The sequence below is a fragment of the Myotis daubentonii genome, chromosome 2, assembly GCF_963259705.1.
Source record: "Myotis daubentonii chromosome 2, mMyoDau2.1, whole genome shotgun sequence".
Taxonomy (NCBI): Eukaryota; Metazoa; Chordata; class Mammalia; order Chiroptera; family Vespertilionidae; genus Myotis; species Myotis daubentonii.
In genome coordinates, this window is record NC_081841.1 from 220,565,094 (window position 1) to 220,589,551 (window position 24,458).

At 63.7% G+C, this 24,458-nt stretch overlaps 1 protein-coding gene across 1 annotated transcript; it reads left to right on the forward strand.

The window, feature by feature from the left end:
• The first annotated feature begins 15,597 nt into the window (after positions 1–15,597).
• Positions 15,598–21,833, forward strand: KBTBD11 (kelch repeat and BTB domain containing 11). Its single transcript, XM_059685837.1, has one exon. The coding sequence runs from the start codon at positions 16,322–16,324 to the stop codon at positions 18,332–18,334; it is 2,013 nt and encodes a 670-aa protein (XP_059541820.1). The 5' UTR covers positions 15,598–16,321; the 3' UTR covers positions 18,335–21,833.
• Positions 21,834–24,458: the final 2,625 nt, after the last annotated feature.

A 24,458-nucleotide genomic window follows, 5' to 3' on the forward strand; every position in this document is an offset into this window, starting at 1 on the left:
TGGCCGGAGCTCTGGAGGGAGGCAGCACTGCCTCACAGGAACCCGCGGGACGGGCACTGGGCCTGGCAGAGCCGCCTCCTGAGGGGACCGGAGATGCCACCTTCTGTCCCAGGATGCTGTGCGGTGGCTGAAGTGTGGGGCGTGTGCTGGAGGCGGGGTGGGCGAGCTGAGATGGAGGGCCGCGTGCCTGCTCCGTCCGCCTCCTGCTGTCCCTGGTTCCCGGACACCCGCGAGGGGGCCTGGGCGAGGAGTGAGGCCGTGGACACACTGCGTGGGGCCGGTCAGGTAAGCAGTGAGGACTCACCCAACATGCCTGCTTGCTCTTTCGTTGTTTGGGTTGTCTTGGCACGGACATATGGGATCCTCTCTGTCCAGCTGGTGGTTGTCAAGCTGGATGATGGTCACCCCCGTGGGGACATTTCCGATGCCTGGGGACATGGCTGCTTGTCACTGCCAGTGAGTCCCAGGAGCATGGAGGTGGCGGGGATGCGGGCAGGTGCCCCGGAGTGCGCAGGGCAGCCCTGGGCGTCAGCCCCAGGCAGGAACCCCCCCTCCTTGTCTGGGCCCCTCCTCCCCCGCCCCCCGGAGACCCAGCTGCTGGCCCCGCGGTGGAGCCAGGGGCCCCTGCTCCTCCGGGTGTCCTGGGTCACGCAAAGTGCGAGGCCCCAGAAAACCTCCGCGTGTGGTTCCTGGATCCCAAGGACATAAAGGAGGACGGACTGTGAAACACACGGTGGCCTGGCCGTGGGGGCTCAGGGGGCGGCGTCGGCCTGCGGACCGGAAGTGATCTTCCGATGTCACCAACTAAGGGGCTGGAGATGAGACGAGGGTCCTGGATTATCGGGGCGGCCGGGGTCCCCTGGGTCCTTAGCAGAGGGGGACGTCTGCCCCGGAGAAGGGTGCAGGGTCAGGAGAGGGTCCCCCGAGGCTGGGCCTCCCGATGGAGCGTCCACCGGGGGTGATGTCGGCGTCGAGCCAGAGAACGTCAGGCAGGGACCGTGGGGGAGAACGAGGGGGGAGAACGTGGAGGCAGCCAGCAGGCCAGATGCAGCTCAGAGCCCGTTCACAAACATTTCACCCCAAACCCCTAATTTTTCTGAAGTGCATCCCTAACTCCACAGTGACACACTGTTTGAAAAGACCAAGGGTGGGTATTCCAACAGCACCACCATGTGCCATGTCCCTGCGTGGCCGTGTCCCTGCGTGGCCGTGCCCCTGCGTGTCTGTGTCCCTACGTGGCCATGTCCCTGCGTGGCCATGCCCCTGTGTGGCTGTGTCCCTGCGTGGCCATGCTACAGGGATTTCTCAAGGATGAGCAGCTGCTGTGTGTCCTGGTGGGACGGGCGTCCTGGGCCAGCCCTGACCTGAGACCATAGAGTGAGTGTGTGGCTGTGAAACGTAACACAAAGGACATGGCTGTGCCTTTTGTCTGTTTAAACCTTTTGCATTTGGCCAGCGAGTCACTGTTATGGATTGAAAATGAGAAAACAGTTCACTGGCCACGGCAGGTGGTTTGGGAAGGATGCTCATGCGGAAAAGATTCACAGCCTTCCCAGGGACTTGCTGGGGCAGCCGTGACCGAGGCCACGGGTGGGGGCGGCCGTGACCGAGGCCACAGGGGGTTCAGGCAGCAGGACGTCACCTCTCACAGCTGGAGGCCGTGGTTCAGAGGTCAGGGTGTCGGCGGGCAGGCAGACTCCCGGCTCTGCTGTCTGCAGGCTCCTCGCTGTCCTCATCTTGTGGCCCCGTCGGTGGCCCGGGTCCATCATCACGTGGCGCATCCTGTGCGTGTCTGTGCCTGACTCTCCTCTTCTGACGCGGACACGGCCCCACAGAACCAGGGCCCCCTGCCGACTCCGCCCGATCACCGCATACAGACCCGTCCCCCCAGGACACACCCCGCGGTCAGGGTAGGGCCCAGCTTGTCTCTTTGGAGGGGACCCACGTCCACTCACAAGGCTCTGGAACGGGAGCTGCTCTGTGGCAAAGGCCCTTCTGTAGTTCACACGTCGGAGGGTTTGCTATTGAGAACCGGCGGTGGAAATAGTTTAAAAGCTATCGCCTGCTTGTTTCTATTTCTTTTCAAAGGTTTGTTAGAATCAACACTCACAAACCTAATGGTTGTGTGTCTGCTCCATTGACGAGAGCGTGTTGGCTCCGGGTAGCTTCAGGCCACTGCAGGCGAGGGCCCACGGAGGATGCGAGAAGGGACCACAGGAGGCGCCACGCGGTCCACCGAGTCCGAAACCACTGAGCACGCGCACCGCCTGCAGCGCCGGGCGGGGCTTCGGGCTGCAGGCGGGTCCGTTTTCGCATCTTCAAATAGGACCACGGGGGCCAGGTCCACGCCAGGGGCTGCCTGGGGAGTTGGCAGTGACCCACGGGCACACAGTGGCCCAGAGCACGTGGGAGCGCAGCGCTGCCCCCGCATAAAGCTCGCAGCCCCTGGCCTGTAAGACACTGGGGACAGCTCCCGCGTGAGGGGAGACCTTCAGGGTATTTGGGAGCAGCTCACAAAAGAGGCAAGTGCACCCCGCGTTCCTCAGCGTGGGAGGGAGGCCACGCAGGAGTGAGCGTGGGGGAGGCAGCTTTCCTTCCTCACAAAAGGGACGGAGCTTTAAATGCAACAGCGGATATTGTTGCAGCGCGGCTCACAGACTGTAATTACAGTTTCGTGCCAGGAGACGCCGAGTACTGTGGCCATTGGATCCATTCCTGACAGCTACTGGAATTTAACGGCTGCTTTTTGGAAAGCTGAGGGGGGGGGAGGGGCGGGAACGCTCAGGGCCCTTAAAGGCTTCGGGAAATGATCTAGAATTTGGCATCAGGACACACAGTGCTCCGTCTGTCCCCACAGGTTCAGAACCAGGCCCGGGACTGACAGCCACCTCCCCCCTGTGCGTCTTGGCACTGGGCTTGCGCGTGCTATCTGTGTGCGGAGGCACATGCCCCCAGGGGCAGTGACAGGATCAGACCTGAGACCGGGGAGTCCTGCTCCCGGGTTGCCCCCCCCCCCCAGTGCAGTGCACACACCATCTCGGCCCCCGCACCCCCATTTTCAGAAGAGAATGGTGGGGCATAGGGCACGAGGATAACAGTCCCAAGTCACAAGACCTGCAGATGGTGACACTGGTGTTTGAAACCCCACCTGTGGACCCCCAGTGTGGGCCCGGAACCGGTCACCGGACTGTGGTGTTTGGGGTGCACGCCTCACACCCAGGACAGCCCTGGGAGCCCGTTTTGTTTGCCGGAACAGGTTGCTCAGCAATACATCTGTGCGCGTCTTCAAGTCTGCAGCCTCCAAGTGGAGACTCGAAATAGTAACATCTCATTACTGTGGGCTACTCCTGAAGTGTGTTATTTAAACACGGTGAGCGCCCAGCCTGTTTTGTCTTCCGGACGGAAAGTATAGTGTCAGTCACCGGTGACTGACTGGGCACTTAACGTGTTAACCTTTAGGATGGGCCCTCCTCCTTCTTCACACGATCGCCCCCAGGTTCTGTTTTGGGGACCCCTGGAGGCCCCGGGACTAATTTAGTCATGGCATGTCCCTCTGCGGTCTCCGCTGACGGTGTCGGGGCGCCGCACACTTTAACGAGGAAATACCTACAGTCTGATAGCAGGCGGGGTCCCCACACGCCTGACTGCCTACATCAGGGGTCCTCAGACTTTTTAAACAGGTGGCCAGTTCACTGTCCCTCAGACCAGTGGAGGGCCGGATTATAGTTTAAAAAAAAAACTATGAACAAATTCCTATGCACACGGCACATATCTTATTTTGAAGTAAAAAAACAAAACGGGAACAAATACAATATTTGTATTTGCATGCGGCCCGTGGGCCGTAGTTTGAGGACCCCTGGCCTACATGGTTGGTGCAGGGGTTTAAGTTCACTCGCCGAGTTTTTTCACTCTGAGCATAAACGGCGACTGAGAACCTAGTGTGTGCCAAGCACGGCAAACCCAGTGGGAAGAAAAGGTAAGTGTGCCCTCCCCTGGGCGCCAGGAGCGTGCAGAACCTTCCAGAAGACGGGCCAGGCGGCCAGCACCAAGGAGGGGACAGCCAGTGTCCTGGGGCTCCCCTGCAGAGGCAGGCTAGGGAGCCAGAGGGAGCAGAGGCTGCGGGTCCCCCCAAGATGCTCTTCAAAAACATGGGGGCTGGGAGGGCGGAGGCCTGGCTGGGAAATGACTTTATTTTATTGATTTATTTTTGAATACATTTTTATTGATTTCAGAGAGGAAGGGAGGAGGGATAGAAACATCAGTGATGAGAGAGAACAGTTCATCAGCTGCCTCCTGCAGGCTCCTACTGGGGAGGGAAGCTGCCCCCTCGCATGTGGCCCCCCTCCCCCCGGAGCGGAACCTGCACCCTGGCATGTGGCCCCCCTCCCCCCGGAACGGAACCTGCACCCTGGCATGTGGCCCCCCTCCTCCCGGAGCGGAACCTGCCCCCTGGCAGGTGCCCTGATCAGAGATCGAACCCGCAACCCTGGCAGGGCCCTAGGCAATGGGCTTTGAACCACTGAGTTTGTCAACAACACCCCATCCCTACCAGTTTACAAAACGAGATACACACGGAATCCCATTATTTCGGGGTGTCCTAGGGGAGGTGGGTGGACTGAGAGAGGCCGCGGCAAGGCCTCCTTTTCTCCGCGGGGGGTGGGGGTGTTCACACGCACCATCCCCGGGGAGGGTCCTGGGCGCCCCGGGCACAGGGGACGCGCCTCCCATGCGCGCTCCTGCCCGGAGCCCCTTCCCGCGGGAGCTGGGCGCCCAGGGAGCCTCCGAGAGCGCCCCCATCGCCCCGCCCGGCCCCCCTCCCCCCCACCCCCCCGCCCGCGCCGGCGCGCTCCACACGGAGCCGCCCCCCGCCCCCCACTCCCGCGCAGCCCGCGCTCCTCCCGGCGGCTGGGCCTCGCTGTCGCGGTGAGTGCGGGGCGCTGGGCCGCCTCCGGGAGCGGGCGGTGCGGGCGGTGCGGGCGCGGAGTGCGGGCGCTCCCGGGGCGCGGGCGGCGGGCACTCGCACAGGTGCCGGGAGGAGGCCCCGCGCAGGCGCACCGCGCACCGGGGACCCCGAGCCGCGTCCCGAGCTCGGTGAGCGCCGGGCAGAGGGCGAGGCGCCGGGCGGCGAGGTAGGGTGGCCGGTGGGGACGGGAGGAGGCCTCGGCGGGACGCCCCGGACGAGGGAGACAGGGGAGCCGGGGCGGGAGGAGGGGCGGCGGCGGTGGGGGCTGATGGGCGCGGATGGGGGCTAGGGCCGCCCAGGACGCGGAGGCGGGGGCGGCAGCCTGGCGTGGGGGGCGGTGAGGGTGGGCGGACCTCGGTCCTGGACGCCCGCGTGGATAGGGGCCCACCCGCGGGGACCCCCACCCAGTGCGCTCCCGCGGGAAGCGGAGCCGCCGGCCTCAGGCGCTGAAGGGGAGGCTCGGAGGACACGGCGGGTCCCGCCACCGATTCGCGCCCCCACGCGCGGCCGTCTGACCGGCTCGGAGGACCCGCCCGCGCCCGCTGCGCGCCCCTGGGAGGCGGCTGAGCGCGCAGCCACGGTCTTGGCTGGCGGGTCCGGGCTGAGCCGCTCGCTCCCAGCTGCCCGGGCGGCGCGGACCCCAGGACGCGGGGCGCGGGGGTGGGGGCCGGGCTCTGCGCCCGCGGGCGCCTGGGTGGCTCTGGCCCCCGGAACCCCCGGTCCCGCTCCTCCTGCGCCCCCCCCCCCCCCGGGTTCTGGGCTCCCGGAAACCGCACGCTTCGTTTCGCGGAGCCTTTGCCCCCCTGACCGCGCGGCCCGTGGCGGTGCCCGGGCGCCTGTGCGCGTGCCCGGCATCAGGATGGGACGGGGTGGGCGGGGCCGAGAAGTCCCTCACTGACCCGGAGCCCGCGGGGCGGCTCATCCCGCAGCGGCCCGGGCCGGCACCGCTCACCCCGCCCTGTGCGCCCCAGGTGACCCCCTTCCCCAGGCCTCGCCCCGCCCCCGCCCAGTGCTGGGCACCGGCCTCCCGAGCTGGCCTGGGCGGCTCCTGGGACCTTCAATAGGAGGGTTTTTAACTGGCCCTGGCCGGTTGCTGGGGGTTAGAGCCGAGCCCAGATGTCGCCGAGGCTGTGGGTTTGAGCCCAGGTCTGGGCACTTTTACAAGAATCAATGAATGAATGAATGAATGAATGCGGGAATAAGTTGAACCACACATCCCTCCCTCCCCCTCCCTCTCCCTCCCTCCCTCCCCCTCCCTCCTCCCCTCCCCCTCCCCCTCCCTCCCTCCCTCCTCCCCCTCCCTCCCTCCTTCCCCTCCCTTCCTCCTCCCTCCTCCCCCTCCCTCCCTCCTCCCCCTCTCTAAAATCAGTTTTTAAAAGTTTACCACCTCTTAGGTCCCTACACAGCCGCCTTCCCTGTGCGCCTCTCCCCTGAGTCTGTTCTGAGGGAAAATGACAAACCGAGGCGATAGGGGCCTTATTTCTTCAACCCACTCCAGGCATGTGACCCTCAGATCGGCACTCCTGCCCCCCACCCCCCCAGCAGCAGCCACTAGCTGATGATCCGGGTGTTTAGGAAGCGGGATGGATGCCAGGCTGAGGTCTCCTGGCTAGAGCACCCGTCTCCACCAGCTGAGCCCGGAAGCCCTCGGACTCGCCCCAGACCGGCCCAGGTCTGCCCGTCATGGCCCTTGGCATTCGCTGGGAACCAGGCAAAGACTCAATGAGACAGGAAGCCTTTGAGCTTCCCCTGTGCCTGCAGGCAGCCCTGGGAGGCGCAGGAGGAGGTTGTGCAGGGATGGCTGGCCGCCTGGAGGGCTGGCTGTGTGGAGGGCTGGCGTGGCTGCAGGGGAACCGGAGCGAGAGGCTGTCCGTCCTGGAGTGAGCGAGAGGCGGTCCTGGGGTGACTGTGCTTGTTCTGGTTCTGGTCACACGGTGGGAGTCCTGTCCCCACGCACAGCGCCCTGCCTGTGACGGGGAGCAGGTGAGGGCCTGGGTGCGAGGGGAGCAGGTGAGGGCCTGTGACGGGGAGCAGGTGAGGGCCTGGGTGCGAGGGGAGCAGGTGAGGGCCTGGGTGCGAGGGGAGCAGGTGAGGAGCTGGGTGCGAGGGGAGCAGGTGAGGGCCTGGGTGCGAGGGGAGCAGGTGAGGGCCTGGGTGCGAGGGGAGCAGGTCAGGGCCTGGGCGCGAGGGGAGCCGGTGAGGAGCTCGGTGCGAGGGGAGCAGGTGAGGGCCTGGGTGCGAGGGGAGCAGTTGAGGGCCTGAGTGCGAGGGGAGCAGGTGAGGGCCTGGGTGCGAGGGGAGCAGGTCAGGGCCTGGGTGCGAGGGGAGCAGGTCAGGGCCTGGGAGTGAGGGGAGTAGGTCAGGGCCTGGGTGCGAGGGGAGTAGGTCAGGGCCTGGGTGCGAGGGGAGCAGGTGAGGGCCTGGGTGCGAGGGGAGCAGGTCAGGGCCTGGGTGTGGGACCACCCGTCTGAGCGTCCCCACGGCTGCTGGTCTGGCCCCCCTCGTTTCGTGTAAGCAGCAGCCTCGTCAACAGGAAAGCGGGGGCCTGTTTTGAGCTCCAAGTGCGCTTTTGGTGCCTTTGTCCCTCCACCTACCCGGGGAGGCTGCCCGCGGCGAACGCCTCCTCCGGTTGGTGTGAGCTGTTTGCTGAATGCCAGCAGCATCCGTTGCTCGGTGACGCTCGCTGTGTGGGAAGCTGGAGGCACGCAGGCAGCTGGAGGCTGCCCAGCCCACGGCCCCTGAGGCTCGGGGGCCGGGACGCCTGGCTGTGGCCTGAGCGGGTTTCGGACCAGGAACCGGCCCTGTCCTGGCGACGCAGGGTGGCCGACAGCTGCCCTTCTCTGGAGTCCGTCGTGGCCTTGAGTTAGGTTTTCCTAGTGACAAGACTGCAGTTATGCTAACATCATACTCTCGGTGCCCAGCCCATGTCTGCACAATCATTAACAGTGAGCGTTTGGAATCAGATCGAAACTTCGAGGAGCTTAACCATTTGCAACGCCCCGGCTCCTGCCAAAGGGGGTGCCTGGGACACGGAAGCCCCTCTCTGTCTGCGGGTTACACATGAATCTCCTGTCACAAATATTTATTGAATGCCCACCATGGCCAGGCACAGGTCTGCATGCTGGGGGTACAGTGGCCGTAAAACGGACCCCGTGCCCACGCCTTGCAGCTGAGATTCTAATAAGGCGAGGGGCCTTCACAGGGAATCAAGTTAATTCACCTGCAATGAGCTGAGACAAGGCCTGTGAAAGCCCTGGGCGGAGGGATCTGGAGCTGAGGTCTGCGGATGAGGAGGATGAGAAGGATGAGAAGGAAGAGCAGTGCAAAGGCCCTGTGGTGAGGGCCGGGCGCACAGGAGCACCGAGGGGCCGCCAGGCAGCACCCCGGCCGTGATTCTTCCTGATTAGCTGTGGTGTTTCTTGTGTGAAGGTCAGTGGAGCTTTATGCTGTAGGGCTTGACGGAGGATGTGGGACGTGGATTAATTTTACAGAACTGAGGTCGCCTGAGTCCTAAAGGGACAGCATCACCCAGGATGGGGTACATACAATGTTTCAATGCCGTTGTTACTGTCCTATATAATAAAGAGGTAATATGCAAATTAACCCTAACACCCTCACAAAGATGGCTGCTTACAACCAGACTAGCAAGGGGGGAGGGGTTAGTGAGGGATGACCAAACGGCTGAACAGGCAGGCTGCTTGGGGCAACTAGGCTGGCAGGGGAGGGAGGAGTTGGGGGTGACCAGGCCAGCAGGGGGGGCAGTTGGGGGCGATTAGGCTGGTAGGGGGGAAGTGAGGGGTGACTAGGCCTGCAGGGGGAGCAGTTGGGGGCAACCAGGCTGGCAGGGGGGGCAGTTAGGGGTGACTAGGCTGGCCGGTGAGCGATTAGGAGCCAGCGGTCCAGGATTGTGAGAGGGATGTCCATCGGGCCTAAACTGGCAGTCGGACATCCCCCGAGGGGTCCCGGATTGGAGAGGGTGCAGGCTGGGCTGAGGGGGACCCCCCTCATGAATTTCGTGCACCAGGCCTCTAGTTTTATCATAAGGTCTTAGAGTCATGGGGGACGGCTGAGTGTGGGTCCCCGGATCTGCCACCTTTGTCCACGCCACGTCATCGCTGCTTTTACTGCTGCCGACGTTTCCGTGTGGGCTCTGCCTCAGTCTGGTCCCCTCGATCAGGTCCTCGTACGTAGTCGGAGTGGCATTTACGGACACAAGTCCTGTCATGGCGGCTGCCACGGCTCCCCGTTGTCATGGGAGACGGCCCACAGCCCTGAAGGTGGTGGCCAGAGCTGCTTTCTGGTGAGCAGTTGTTCAATAGTGTGCCCGCCCCAACCTGTGGGCCTGCGTCCCCCAAACCCCTGTGTGGAAGCCGAACCCCAGTGCACTGGGGTTAGGAGGTACAGAGACATGGCAGCCCCTCTCCCTGTCCTTCTGGTCACCCCCTTTCGTCCCTTTCCCGAGAACACCAGCGAGCGCGGGTAACAGGCTGACATGAGCAATCTCAGCCGACCACGGAGCCCCATCTGCAGCCACGGTTCCGCCGGCTCCTGGGCTTTGAAGAAACCGTGGAAGTCGATGGGCCTTAGACTCCTCTTTGCTCTTCTGCTTCTGGAATTGTGATGGTGAGGGCAGTGGGAAGGGCTGGGTCCCGCCTCTGTCTTCATTAATTAGCCGGTGACCTTGGGCGGTCGCTCCCCTCTCGGGCCCCAGCTCCCCGTTTTCGGAAGGGGAGGCTTGAACTGGGTCTCTCCGCAGCCTCTAACACGACCCCGCTGTGAGGGGGGCGCCGGGGCCCGCTCAGCCCGAGACTGTGGGCCTCAGATGCAGCGGTTCGAGGTCGGCATTTTCCCCTTCAAACCCCAGCCTACATCAGGCTCAGGGGGTAGCAAAGCCTGAGTTTTAAAACCGACACCTTTCTTTTCCAGGATTCTCTACCTAGAAGCCCAGGATGATGAGAGTGTGCCTTGCTTTTACCACGTTCTCCTGCCAAGCACTGCGCTCTGTGGGGCCCGGCCATTTCATTTTATACATAAACACCCGTGCACACGCACACAAATGTACACACACACACACGCACATACATGAACACATACGCAGAAATGTGTCTCTATATGTGTTCTGATTCTAAATGTTGTACATTATAGACAATGAGGAGACCAAAAATTATGAGTCAGTCATAATCTCACTGTCAACACACCTTTTATTTTGATTATTTATTTTACATAATTTTTATTGATTTCAGAGAGGAAAGGAGAGGGTGAGAGAAACATCCATGATGAGAGAGAAACATTGATTGGCTGCTTCCTGCACGCCCCACACTGGGGGTCGAACCCACAACTGGGAATGTGCCCTGACCGGAACTGAACCGTGACCTCCTGGTTCACAGGTCTACGCTCCACCACTGGGCCACACCGGCCGGGCTCAACATGCCTTTTACCTTTCGGCGTTTCCCCAGTGCTTCCCCGTTTCCCGTGGGTGTGCGCGTACACCCTCTCCGCATTCTCCACTGAAGCGGCGCTGCTCTCTGTGCCGCCCGCGTCCTCCGCCGCGTGGGTAGGCTTTCCGCACACCGAGGGCCACGGAGCGGGTGCGGGGCCGGCGGCCTGCTGACTGGTGCTCTGGGAGGTCCGAGTGTGAACACCTGGACGAGCTGGGTTGACAGGTGACCAGATGCACAGCGGGGGCTCGGGGTCCCCCCACCGCTCCCCATCACACGCTTTTGATCTCGGGCCGGCAGGTGCAGCCTGAGAAAGTGGCCGTTGCGTGCTGTGCGCCCTGGCCCAGGCGGTCCTCTTGCCCACGGAAGCCTCTCTGGCATCAAACCCCTTTGCAGGGGGTCCTGGCCGTGATGGGCGGGGTGCCCCCAGGGACCCTCCCCGGACGGGCAGGCCGACTGCCAGAGTGCATCCCCACAGGGCCGCTGGCCTTGCCCCCTTAGGGACCTGCCGGGAATGGGAGCCGGGTGGTAGGGACACGCCGCGAGCAGCCGTCCCAAGGCGAGGCTGGGCGGAGGGCTAGGGGTCCAGGCCTGGCCCTGGGGCTGCAGGCCACTCAGAGACCTGCCGTCCTGCTCCGTGTCCCCTCAGACACCCACGTCACAGCCTCCCCAGTGTTTTGTTTTATTATTATTTAATAAAAAATAGTTTTATTGATTTCAGAGAGGACGGGAGAGACAGAAACATTAATGATGAGAGAGAATCACTGACCTGCACGTCTCCTACTGGGGAGGGAGCCCGCCACCCGGGCACGTGCCCTGACTGTGACCTGAGCCGGCTGAGTGTGGAATCGAACTGTGACCTCCTGGTGGAGAGGCCGACGTTCAACCCCTGAGCCGCGCGGGCCGGCCTCCCGGGTTTTTCACTCAGACGACGTGCTGTGGGCTCTGCCAGAGGCGGGTGTCGCTTTCAGAATAGCCACTTCCTGGGGTGGGATGAGTTCTCCGTCAGGCCCCTGTCGCAGCATTCACTGCAGACCCACGTTTAAGGGGAAACGCCACACGGATCCCTGTGGTGCCACCTTCACCTACAGACCAGGCTAGTCAGATGCTGGGCGACTTTGCAGAGACAGCAAATAGCAACCCAACGTCCCCTGCACGATGTCAGGGTGGAGGCAGGACCCTTTAGTTCAGCGGTTCTCAACCTGTGGGTCGCAACCCCTTTGGGGGTCGGTAGAACAGCCCTTTCACAGGGGTCGCCTAAGACCATCAGAAAACACATACATAATTATATATTGTTTTTGTGATTAATCACTATGCCTTAATTATGTTCAATTTGCAACAATGAAATTGGGGGCCCCCACAACATGAGGAACTGTGTTAAAGGGTTGCGGCATTAGGAAGGTTGAGAACCGCTGCTCTAATGCCACACCCCATCAGCCTCCTGAGTCCCTGCAGCCTGGCAGGGCCCGGCGGCCTCGAGGGACTGACTGGGTGACCAGCCTTTTTCTGCTGCCCTGGGAGGCAGGCAGGGGGCAGGGCACAGGTGTGATGCAGCAGGTGCGGCCGGAGACGGGCATGGACACCATGAAGGTCCCGGCTGGTGTTGCCTCATGGGTTAAGCACTGTCCCAGGCACCTCAAGTACTGGTCCGGCCTGGCCTGTCTGGCTCAGTGGATGGAGTGTCAGCCTGTGGACCGAAGGGTTCTCTGGGTTCAATTCCGGTTGAGGGCACATACCTGGGTGACAGGCTCCTCCCCGACCCTGGCCCTGGCTCTGGTTGGGGTGGGCTCATGCAGGAGGCAACCAATCGATGTGTTTGTCTCATGTCGATATTTCTCTGTCTTTCCCTCTCTCCCACTCTCTCTAAAAATCAATGGAAAAATATCCTTGGGTGAGGATTTTAAAAAAAAAAAAAAAAAGGAAAGTATACTGGTTTGATTCCAGGTCAGGGCACATGCCTGGGTGTGGGCCTCATCCCCAGTGGGGGGTGTGCAGGAGGCCGCTGATGGATGGTTCGCACATCGATGTTTCCCTTTCACATCAATGTCTCTCTCTCTCCTCTCCCCTCCCTTCCTCTCTATAAAAACATATTAAAACAAAACAAAACTGTGAGGGTGTGGCCTGAGCGTCACTGAGAAGGAATTCCTTAGAAGGAACGCCTGCTGAGAGGTTGGCCTAAGCTTTCTACGTCCACTGACAAATACTTTCTTAGGGTAAGCTGGTCATTGGGATGGAAGATTCTTTTTAGCAACGTGTGATATGATAGTTCATTCTAAATGAGCGAGTGTCCTCATTAAATACACAATAATGTCCACGTTAGGGACACATCCACAAGCTTATTTTCTAAGTTTCATATAAACAGCGGAACAATGGGGAAAAAACTAAAAAATGTTCTGTTTAGGTATGTATACGGTCGAGAAGGAATTGACAATCTTCAGGGGAAATGCTTGTACATTAGATGGAACTCAGACCTGTTCCCACTAACATATGTCCTGAGGACAATGGAGAAGGAACCTGCTATGACCGGCCCCCTCCCCCCGGCACAGCCCTATCCCTGGCTGCTCCTTCTGTCACCAGCGGTGGTGACAGACCGGGGGGGGGGGGGCTGCTCTGGGCGGTACCATCCCTCCCACAGGACCCCTCACCAGTGGGCGTTATTTTTTAAAATGTTTTTATTGATTTCAGGGGAGAGGGAGAGGGAGAGAGACATCAGTGATCGGCTGCCTCCTATACGCTCCCCACTGGGGACCGAGCCCACAACCCGGGCATGTGCCCTGACTGGGAATGGAACCATGACCCCCTGGTTCATGGGCCGATCTCAAGCCATACCACCTGGCCCTGATGGGGGCCACTCCATGTCATGGGGACGGCTCCCCACCCCGTGCCATGGGACAGCAAGCACACGCGGGGCGAGAAGTCCCTTTGGAAACCCCGACTCGGCCGAGGGGCTCGGGCGCACGTCACCGAGGACAGGAGGTGCCCCGTGGGCTGACTCTCCCCGACGGTTGTAAGGGGAAATGGCATAATGGGGCCTCCCGTGGCAGGAGTGGGGCTGGGGGAGACGGAGCTGCCTCTATGGAAAGGGCCCGGCTCTGCCACGTGGGGCCACGTGTCCTGGGACTGGGACGTCTGCTCTAGCTAGTGTTTAAGTGGGTCGTGTTGTACGGCTCGAGAATGAATCTATAAATGCCCACAGGGCGCCTGGCAGGAAACAGGCTCCCGCCCTGCTTTGAAGTGTGCCCACTCCCTGCCGTAACGCTTAGTCGGTGAAGACGGGAAGACCCCCCGGGCTGCCTGGGACCCCATTCCAGGCCAAGTGTAAAGAAAAAAGCACCCCTGGCTGAGGTCAAGGTCTTCTGTTTTGCACAGAAATGTTCAGAGGATGAGCCAAGCGAGAGCCGGCCTCTGATTTGATTAAGGTTCGTGTGCATTTGGGGTGAGACAGGCCAGTGGGCCTCCATGTTGACCCGCCCAGTCCCCCGCATGACTCGGCCGAGGCCCTGGGACCATGCCAGGAGCTGCGTCAGACCCGGCCGGTCCCCTGGGTCATCACTCGGTCCCTGCGGCCGGCGTCCTCCCCCTTCAGGTGCACAGGCCACCGAGAAGCGGGGGCGTGGCGATAGCATCCTGGCAGCCACACAGCTGAGCAAACAGCGGCCTGTCCTGTGAGCTCAGCGTCCCAGGACCCAGGGCGGGCAGGGCTCCGGTTACGCTCAGCATTTCTCATGGCTCCCCGCGACCTCAGCCGGTGCCTCCCACCTTGCAACTAGGCCAGCGAGTTATTGTTGAAGATGTCTGGGCCTGAGAGAGAGAGAGAGAGAGAGGGCATTGAATGCCGCCTTTCCAGCTTGGAGACACTTATTTCCAAGAATAATCACAGAGCGTGTTAGTAACAGGAGCAGGAAGAGCAGGACAAGCAGACAGACACACACACAGGCGCGCACATACACGCACACATATGCACATACAAACACACATGTGTGCGCACTCAGCCCTGGGCGCTCAGGCCCAGGCCGGTGTGAGGAATGCCGAGAGAACCAGGAGGTGCTGGGGAAGCGGCTACGTGTGCTGCCCTCTCACGTGAGAGGCGCAGGCGTCTGGGGAGACCCCGCGCCGGAGCCGGTGGGGCTGCCTCCTGCCTTTCTCCTCCTCGGGAAGCTAGGGCATCCTGGGTTACAGGCCGCTGCACCCCCTTCCCGGCGACAGAGCCCCAGGAAGGCTGTGGCGCCTGGGGAAAGGTCTTTGCTGGGATTATTTTGTAATTCGCCCGCAGGGTCTCCCACGGCCTGCCAGGCCCTCGGTGTGGGGGTTGACTTCATTTGATGTGGGTTGGCTTCCTTTTGCTGCCCGGGGGCTTTGGGGAGAGTAGCTTCCCTGAGGTTCCCAGACACGCAATTCCAAGAGGGAGCCGTGCAGGGCTCGGAGCAGCCTGGGCTCTGCGGGGAGGTGCCCTGTCCTGCGCCACATCTGCTGGGGCTGCGTGGGAGGCAAGGGACTGGGGGAGACTGCAGGATAGTGCCGCCCGGGAGCACATGGAACAAGGCGCCCTGGCCAGTGTTGGTCAGTGGTTAGAGCGTCCTCACCACCCCCCCCCCCCCCCCCACACACACACAGAAGGGTCCAGGGTTTGATTCTGGTCAAGGGCATGTACCTGGGTTGCAGGCTCCTCCCCAGCCTGGGCCCTGGTTGGGGCGCATGCAGGAGGCAACCAGTCGATGTTTCTGTCTTTCCCTCTCTCCCACTCTCCCTAGAAATCAATGGGAAAATAGCCTCAGGTGAGGATGAACCAAAAAGTAAAGCAACTGAGGAAGGTCATCCGTGCCTTGGCCGAGGTGCGGGCTTACCTGGAGTCCATTCACGGGGTGAACACGAGAGACGGGACCGCTCAGCGCTGTCCCCCAAATGCTGCCATGTCACACGTGGAGCCCATTTCCTGCACGGAGCTCCCCTTCGCAGGCCCCCGCATCAGTGTGTGTGTGTGTGTGTGTGTGTGTGTGTGTGTGTGGTGGGGGGGGGGGCATTTTAAATCCCTGTTATTCTGTAGGCGGTCAGCACGTCTGGCAGGAAGAAGTCAGGGTCCCTCCCACGGACTGGGCGGCTGGACCTGAGCGGTGATGGGGAAGTGTGGCGACCCCGCCCACACAAACATCCCAGACCCGCCGGCTCACGCTTCCTCTCCCCCCACAGGAGCCCGGAGGATGCTGTGGAGGAGAGGGAAACACCTGCCCCCCAGAGGAAGCCGCAGACCAGGGCCCCAGGGCGGCTGAGTGACCTGTGCCTGATCCTGTTTTTCCAGCGAGCACCTGGCCAGTGAGGGATGGGCTGGCCTCCGGGGGACCAGCGGAACCGGCCCCATCACCAGAGCTGCTGACACCGGACACAAGGCCACGCTGCCCGGCTGACGTGTGACCCCGAATGACAAATGGCAGCCCCTGAAAGAGGAAGCTTCCGGGGGCCTCTATACAAGAGACGGAGTTAAGGCCGAGTTCGGAGGTGGACACCCCCTCTCAGACCCTTGGTTCCTCGGGCTGCGAGGTGATGGAGTGTAAAGCAAGGACGCTGGACACAGGAGGGGGCGCGCCCGGGTTGGTCCCGTGCACCTGACAGCCCAGGAGCGCAGAGAGGGGCCTCGGAGGCGCAGGGCCGGCCCAGGACTGCCCCGGCACTAACGGAGGCCTCACCACCCTGCTGGAGGCTGAGGGTCACCTTAGCAGGCGCATCTAGGGCGGGCGCGCCCTCTTTGAAGGAGAGGAGGGTGGGGAGGGGTCGAGGAGAACCTCCTGGGAGCAATAAGCGGTGGAAGCAGGAGTCACACCTGAGCGCGCGTCCTGAGAGCCCACCGAGGCCCGAAGCCCCCGGAGAACCCTCGCCCTTGAGCCACCCAAGGTCATGGTGGGCTCCTAAGGGGAGGGGCGCTGCCATGGAGAACCCGGTGGCCCCCCGTGTCCTCTACCCCGGGGATGACCCGGGCCAAGGGCCGGATCCCAGGGGCACCTTGGCGCCGGGAGCGCGCCGCCAGGCAGGGGGAGGCGGCAGCGCGCCCGAGGCTCCGGGAGAGGGCAGCCTGCAGCCGCCGGACGCGTCCTGGGGGGAGGGCGCCGCGTCCCCGTCCCCGTCCCAGGCGCAGTCACCCTGCAGCCTGGGCGCCTCCCTGTGCTTCAGCTCCGGGGACGAGTCCCCGCCGCAGTCCCGCGCTTCCGCCGCCGAGGGCGCAGCGGCCTCCCCGCCCCCGTGCCGCCGCGGCCAGCGGGTGGTGGAGAGGCAGTGGGAGGTCGGCAGCGCCGCGTCGCCGGAGGAGCCCTCGTCCCTGGAGGAGCCCTCGTCCCTGGAAGAGCCCGCATCCCTGGAGGAGGCCGCGTCCCCGGAGGAGCCCGCGTCCCTGGAGGAGCCCACATCCCCAGAGGAGCCCGCGGACCCCGCGCCTCTGCCCCCTGGCGTCGGGACCGCGCACGGGGAGCCGGACCTGGTCATCGAGGTGTCGGGCCGCCGGCTGCGGGCGCACAAGGCGGTGCTGGCGGCGCGCAGCGACTACTTCCGCGCGCGCGCGTCGCGGGACGTGCTGCGGGTGACGGGCGTGGGCTGGGCGGCGCTGCGGCTGCTGCTGGCCTACGCGTACAGCGGGCGCATGGCGGGCGTGCGGCCCGACAACGTGGCCGAGGTGGTGGCGGGGGCGCGCCGCCTGCAGCTGCCCTGCGCCGCGCAGCGCGCCACCGAGGCCGTGGCGCCGCAGCTGAGCCTCGCCAACTGCCTGGAGGTGCTGAGCGCGGCCAAGCGGCAGCGGCTGACGGAGCTGCGCGACGCCGCCTACGGCTTCATGAGCGACCACTACCTGGACGTGCTGCGCGAGCCCGCCGTGTTCGGGCGCCTGTCGGGCGCCGAGCGAGACCTGCTGCTGCGCCGCCGCCTGGGCGCAGGACGGGCCCGCCTGCTGGCCGCCGCGCTGGGGCCGGCCGGGGAGCGCGCGGGCAGCCGGCCGCAGAGCCCGTCGGGGGACGCGGAGGGCCGCGGGGACGCCGCCGTCTACTGCTGGCACGAGGCGGCCGGCGAGTGGCGGGAGCTGACGCGGCTGCCCGAGGGCGCGCCGGCGCGGGGCTGCGGCCTGTGCGTGCTCTACAACTACCTCTTCGTGGCCGGCGGCGTGGCGCCCGCGGGCCCCGACGGCCGCGCGCGGCCCTCGGACCAGGTCTTCTGCTACAACCCGGCCACCGACCGCTGGAGCACCGTGCGGCCGCTGCGCCAGGCGCGCTCGCAGCTGCAGCTGCTGGCCCTGGACGGCCACCTGTACGCCGTGGGCGGCGAGTGCCTGCTGAGCGTGGAGCGCTACGACCCGCGCGCCGACCGCTGGGCCGCCGTGGCCCCGCTGCCCCGCGGCGCCTTCGCTGTGGCGCACGAGGCCGCCATCTGCAACGGAGAGATCTACGTGTCCGGGGGCTCGCTCTTCTACCGCCTGCTCAAGTACGACCCGCGACGCGACGAGTGGCAGGAGTGCCCGGGCAGCAGCGGCCGCGAGCGCTCGGCCGACATGGTGGCGCTGGGAGGCTGCATCTACCGCTTCGACCTGTGCGGGGCCCGGGGGGAGGCGCCCGCGGCCGGGCAGCTGCAGGCCGGCGGGGCGCGCGTGCTGCGCTACCACTGCGTGGCCAAGCAGTGGAGCTGCCGCGCCGCGCACCTGCGGCTCCCGGGCGCGCCGTCGGGGTGGGGCCAGCAGCCCTTCCGCTGCGCGGCGCTGGGCGGCAGCATCTACTGCGTGAGCCGCGCGGGCACCTGGCGCTTCGTGCCCCCGCGGGATGGCGAGCCCGGCGGGGACGTGGGCGCGGAGGACAGCGTGGAGGCCGAGGCGCTGAGCGGTCCCCTGGACGTGCGGGGCGCGCTCTTCCCCTTCGTGCTCAACCTGCCGGAGAAGCTGGACAGAGGCGAGGAGGGCGCTGCGTAGGATGGGCCGGGTCCCCTGGGCGTCTCCTGCCTCACCCTCTGGGCAGCCCTGGGCAGGGAAGGCCTCCTGGGCCTAGGTTCCCACGAGGAGTGGAGGAAGGAGAGAGTCGCGGGTAGGGCGCTGCCACCGGGTTATTGAAGGCTTTGGAGTTGGGAGCTGGTGGCTCGGCCTCCAGGACTCCCTCGCCGCTGCTTTAAGGCGGGCCTCCCCACTGCGCATTCCCTTTCCCTTCGCTTTGCTTAGCTTTGCCCTTGGCCTCAGGTGTAGGCTGTGCGCATGCAGGTAACCTCCCAGAGAGACAGCATCCGGAGGGGGATGATCAAAAGGGGTGCCTCAGGGCAGGCGAGCCGGCACCCACGGGGCACCCAGAGGTCCCCGCGTGCACAGGACGCAGACTGGAGTCTCAGAGGCACCTTGGCTTTCGCAATGAGCAGCCGCGGGGAGTTGGCAGGTCAGGTAGGCCCAGGTGAACTCTATCTGCGAGAGGAGCCACGGCTGTTGGGCTGGAGGGTTAAGGTGGTCACTGCTGAGTAAAGCTTTTTTAAAAGAATATTTCTTTATTGATTTCAGAGAGGAAGGGAGAATGAGAGAGAGAGAGAAACATCACTGAGAGAATCATTGATCGGCTGTCCCCTACTGGGGATCGAGTCCGCAACCCTGGCATGTGCCCTTGGTCAAATCAAACCTAGGACCCATCAGTCCACAGGCTGACGCTGTATCCACTGAGCCAAACAGGCCAGGGCATGAGTAAAGCTCTTAAGCCCTTTCTCACCCACTAACTAAGTCAGAGGGTTCCTGCCGCCACTGCTCCCGTTTTGGTGGAGCCTTTGGTGAGGGCTACAATCTCTCTCTCTCTCTCTCTCTAAAATATTTTTATAGGTTTCAGAGAAGGAGGGAGATGGAGAGAGAGAGAAACATCAGCAGTGAGAGAGAATCATTGATGGGCTGCCTCCTGCATGCACCCCCCACTCCCCACTGGGGATGGAGCCCACAACCCAGGCATGTGCCCCAACCCGGGGAATCGAACTCTGACCTCCTGGTTCGTAGGTGGACGCTCAGCCCCTGAGCCGCGTCTGTGTTTCATGATGGACTCAAAGAAAGAATTGTTCCCCCCGAGGAAGGTGAGGCCCATGGCTGCTGCCCGTGCTGAGGGCGAGCACGCGCCCCTGGGACCCGGCCGGGGTGCTCAGCGCGGATTACGGGATTCTGGGGAGGGGGCGGCTTTTTAAGAACATCGCCCTCAGAACACGTGGCAGAGTGACAGGCAGCCTGTGGACCTGAGGGGCCAGCACAGGCAAGTGCACGGCAGGTCTGCAGCTGGACGCTCATGTTCCCCAGGTGTTCACGTGCCACTCACTGCTCCGCAGAGCGCGAGGACTGACAGGCAGTCGGCTCTCGCTCCTTGGTCACATGACGCCGGGCGTTTCAGAGACGGACAGACAGGGCTTCCTGTCGGCTGGACTTGGAGGATGAAATACTTGCTCCGATGACCTCATGCCCAGCTCGGTATTGCTTACCTGTTGGCCCCGTGGAGGGAGCCAGGTGGCAGCCTGTGTGGCAGTCGGGGGCAGTGGGAAGGGGCTGGGCTCTGTAAGCTCTGTGGTTATGAGAGTTACCAGTTGATATGTTTGGACATGACCAGCTTGATCGAATCTGGGGCTTGTGCCAGAGGGAGGGGGTGACTGACAAGCTCCGTGAGGGACACGGGTCGTGCTGCCGGGCTGCGCTGGCCTTTACCACAGGAGACGGGAATCCCAGGGCAAGGAGCTCACGGCGAGGGGCACACACCGTGTTCTTCTACACGCGCCCCTTTCGCAGCGCGGCACCCCTCTCTCAGAGCCTCATGACGTGTGTGAGCGTTTCTCTGTGACCCGGGACAGGCTGATGCTTCCAGTCCTTAAACAGCGACCACACGGCTACCGCTGTGCCGTTCCTTGGGAATCCTTCCTAGGAAGTTGTCCGTTTCAGAGCCGAATGCCAAACGGGGCTTCCAGAGAGATGGTCCCCAGGGGGCCGGGCGTCAGGTGGGGCGGCCGCACCGTGACGCCCAGGAGCCTCGCTCCGTTTAGATGAGGCGTAGCCTGCGCTGGGCGAGGCGCCCCTTTCTGTGGTCTTGGGGTCCCGGGGGGGTCTGTCGGTGGAACACAGGACACGCAGAGGGTCCGTGGAAGGACGCAGGCTACTGTGTCACATTCCTAACCAGAACGTCTCAAAACAGACCCGAGAGGCCCCGCAGGCCGCGGGGACCAGTTTGTTTTGCTTTGGGGGCAGTTCTGGGGGTGAAGCCGCAGGTTTGCACCAGTGAGGCAGGAAAGCGCCTGCCGGGCGTGTTGATGGAGATGCTGGGGATGGGGGGGGGGGGGGTGGCCCCTGAGCACTGCCGGCCCAGGAGGGCTGTGTCCCATGTGATGCGATGTTCGTAGCCCGGCTCCCACCTGACTTTGAAAAGCAGTTGGTGGGAAACGATTTCCCACCCTGGATCCGTCGCCCAATGAGGCGCATGCGCCCGTGACACCCGCCCCCTCCTGCCGGGGAGACAGGACCGGGCACGATCGTCCCCCGTGTGGAAGCAGGGACTGTGCTGTCAGCCAAGGTTCACGTGGCACCCCAGGGCCCGGCCGGAAGCGACTTCGTTTTCTTTCTGTTTTCGCCCCTGGACTTGGGACGGGCCCAGCTCTGTGCTTGGAACGTGGCGATTTCACTCGCGCCTCCTGCCCGTGAGGAGAACGGAGCCGTGGGAATCCCTGGCTGCTCCGTGAACACTGACCACCCGCACTCGCTTCGCTACACACACCCAGAACGCGGCTCCTCGGCTCCGTTTCTGTTCATCCCGCTGTTGCTCAGTGAAGCTGGCCGCGGGGTCCCCGACCTCCTGCGAGAGGCTGGGAGGGAGCGTCCTGGGGCGTCTGTCTGGGGGGTCGCCCCCCCACCCCAGGACCTGACCTGTGGTAACCCCTGCGTGGCTGAATGTAAACGAATGTGTTACTTTGTGTCTGTCTTGTTTCAGGCCCTTCCTCGCTTACAAAATGCTTTATTTTGGGTTAAAAAATGAATGTTCTTATCTCCCCTCCCCCCGCGTTGCCGTTCACGAGGAGCTGGTGGGAGCTCAGGGGGTGGGGGGGGGGGCAGTGCGCGGCTGCCTCTGACTGTGTGTGGGTGGCCGTGCCCCCTCCTCACCCACCCAGGGCCGGGCTCCGGCTGCGCCAGCCCCAGCGCCCCGCTGGCCACCAGGCGCCTCCCGCGGGCTCCGGGACTCGCTGCGAAGGGACTGGACGTGGAAGGCTCGGCGCGCTCACGTGGGCAGGAGTGTCCCACGCGGCCGGCTCCACGCGGCCTGCAGTGTCGCGGCTTCTCGGACAAACCCACTGTGAGGGCACGCGGGGCGCGGACGCTGTGCCTGCAGCGAATGTATTTATCATCGCTTCCTCATTCCACCCGCGCCCACGCTGTGGCACCTGTGTGTCCGTTTCTGCGAGATGAATAAATGGTTGGAAAATGCCAGGGCCTCTGAGGTCTGTGTGGGGCGCAGCTGGGTGAGGTGTCTCCTGGAGACCACACCTGGGCAGCCCCGCCTGCAGGGGCTGGAGCCCCGTCTGTGAGGGAGGACTTTGCTGACCCCGAGGGTCCTTCCAGTCACAACGGCAAAGTCAGGGGCCTCTGCATGCCCAAGAGGTGTGATCCAGGCCCCTGCCCGCTCCCTCCTGCCCCTGCCTGCTCCCTCCTGCCCTGCCCGCTCCCTCCTGCCCTGGTCCCCTTGGCCTGGGGTGGTGCCCATCCTAGCGCGCCACCCAGCACCCCTGCATGCCCACACGCAGCCTCCCTACCAATGAAAGGTGGGAGTCACCATTTGTAGACGCAAACATTTCCTTTCACAGTTGGCACGCGACATGAGCAGGAGTCCCAGTGTTGCTATTATGCTGTGAGGGTTCTTTAAACTGTCTTTTTCCTCTTAAAATTTTTATTCATGAGGAGATGTTGCTAAGAGAATATTCTTCTTTAAATATGCTTTTGAATTGATTTATAGAGAGAGAGGGAGAGGGAGAGCGATAGAAACATCAGTGATGAGAGAAACATCGACCGGCTGCCTGCTGCACGCCCCACGCCGGGGATCGAGCCTGCAGCCCGGGCCTGTGCCCTGACGGGAATCGAACCCTGCCCTCCTGCTCCCAGGCTGGCTGGGAGGACAAGTTTATCTTCATAAAGAAGAGTGCGCTGTGCGCGCTTCCTCAGAGCCATCGGCCAGGCAGGTTGGGGACCACCCTTTGAGCCCCGTGTGCCCCTGGGGCGCTGAGGCCGGTGGGGGGCTCGGCGGGAGTGAGCTCTCTCCACAGGCCCCCAGGTGCCCCTGCACAGCACAACCTGCCCCGCGCCCGGCCGGCGGCTCCCTGAGTCCCTCCAGGTGTGAGCGGCCGATGTAACGGGGACCTTGTTCCATCGGGACCCGGGAGAGGGCGAGACCCCCCCAGGGCCCCGAAACCTCTCAGTGGTGACCCTGGCGCACCCACTCCTCAAAGCGCCCGAGTGCCTGCCGGGTGCCAGGTTCTCTCCTAGGTGACGGGGCGGGGGGGGGGGGGGCGCGCTGACCCCGTCCTCCTCGGGAAGCCCCTGACAGATGGAGAGGAAACCCCACCGTCACCACCGACGGTGACTGCTCTCCTTCCTGATCTGGCCCAGGGCCCCATCCCCCCCTGAGGTCGGGGCTCACTATCTACTCCTGAGGTAGGGGCGCCCCGTGCACCCCTGAGGTCGGGGTTCACTGTCCCCCCCTGAGGTTGGGGCTCCCCGTCCACTGTGGCAGGAGATCTTCACAAACAGAGGCGCCCGAGGCGATGCCCCGCGTCAGCCAGAATCGGGAGGTGGGTCCCTCGTGGGGTCGGTGGGCAAGGCCTGCAGGACCAGGCGGCCGGTGCCTCGGTTTCCCCACCTGCAGAGGTAGAGGCCCCGCTCTGACTCAGGCCGTCACGGGCAGGACCGCTCACTGACCGGAAACGGAGGCCAGACTCTTGCAAAACCTCTGGGTTTCCCCCGTGACTCACAGCTGCGAGCCTGAAGGGGTGACGCTTGAAAAGCAGTTCACGAGGGGCCCTCCGCTGTCGGGGGGCCGGGGGCCGGGAGCGTGGCCGTCTGCCCCTGTCTGTGCGGCCAGGGCTGGGGTCTGGCTGCTGTGGTCACTCAGTCACTCAACAACCACCTCTGTCTTCTCAGCGCCAGCCCCTCTGTTCACACGGAGCCACGTGCCACCACCCGGGTGCCCGTGGGCAGGACGCAGGGCAGGGGGTGTCCCGGCCCCCGAAGGCCTTCTCGGAGCTGCCGCGGGCCTGCTGGTGAGATGCCACCCAACCTGCTTCTCTGTGCACATTGGGCGCGACTGCAGTGCTCTCGGAAAAGGCTGCCTGGCCCAGCGGGACCCCCCCAAACCTGAGCAGGACACAGTGGGACCCCCCAAACCTGTGCAGGACACAGCGGGACCCCCCAAACCTGAGCAGGGACACAGCGGGACCCCCCCAAACCTGAGCAGGACACAGCGGGACACCCCAAACCTGAGCAGGACACAGCGGGACACCCCAAACCTGAGCAGGGACACAGCGGGACCCCCCAAACCTGAGCAGGACACAGCGGGACACCCCAAACCTGAGCAGGACACAGCGGGACCCCCCTAAGTCTGAGCAGTGAGGCCTCCTCGGGCTCACGTACAACCTAGCAAACAGTTTCTCTACCTCCCCCCACTCCCCGCCTCAGGGCAGGGTCCCTTCAGCGCAGGGTGAGCCGGCCCCACCCCCAGGCGATACACGAGCGCCTGAAGAGCTGGACATGCGTTTTCCTGGGAACAGTGAGGTCAGGGGTCAGGTTCCTCTCCCAGGACTCGCGGCCTAGCAGCTGCTCCCTTTACAAACGTTTACTCTGCAAGACAGGCCTGTGTTGCCCTGGTCACGGGGTTCCCCTCATGGATGGCGAGGCTGCCTCTGTGCTCTAAGCTCAGGTGTGAGGGACAGGAGGTGGCATCTGTGTGCAGGGTCCCCGCCTGCGAAGGGAGAGACTCGGGAGCAGTGGGCGGGCTCACAGGGTGTGTGTGTGCAGGGAGGAGCAGTGAGTCCTGCGTGCAGGGTCCCCGCCTGCGCAGGGA

Bases quoted from the DNA above. Each gene is read 5' to 3' on its own strand.
- KBTBD11 (XM_059685837.1), top strand. From the start codon at position 16,322: ATGGAGAACCCGGTGGCCCCCCGTGTCCTCTACCCCGGGGATGACCCG.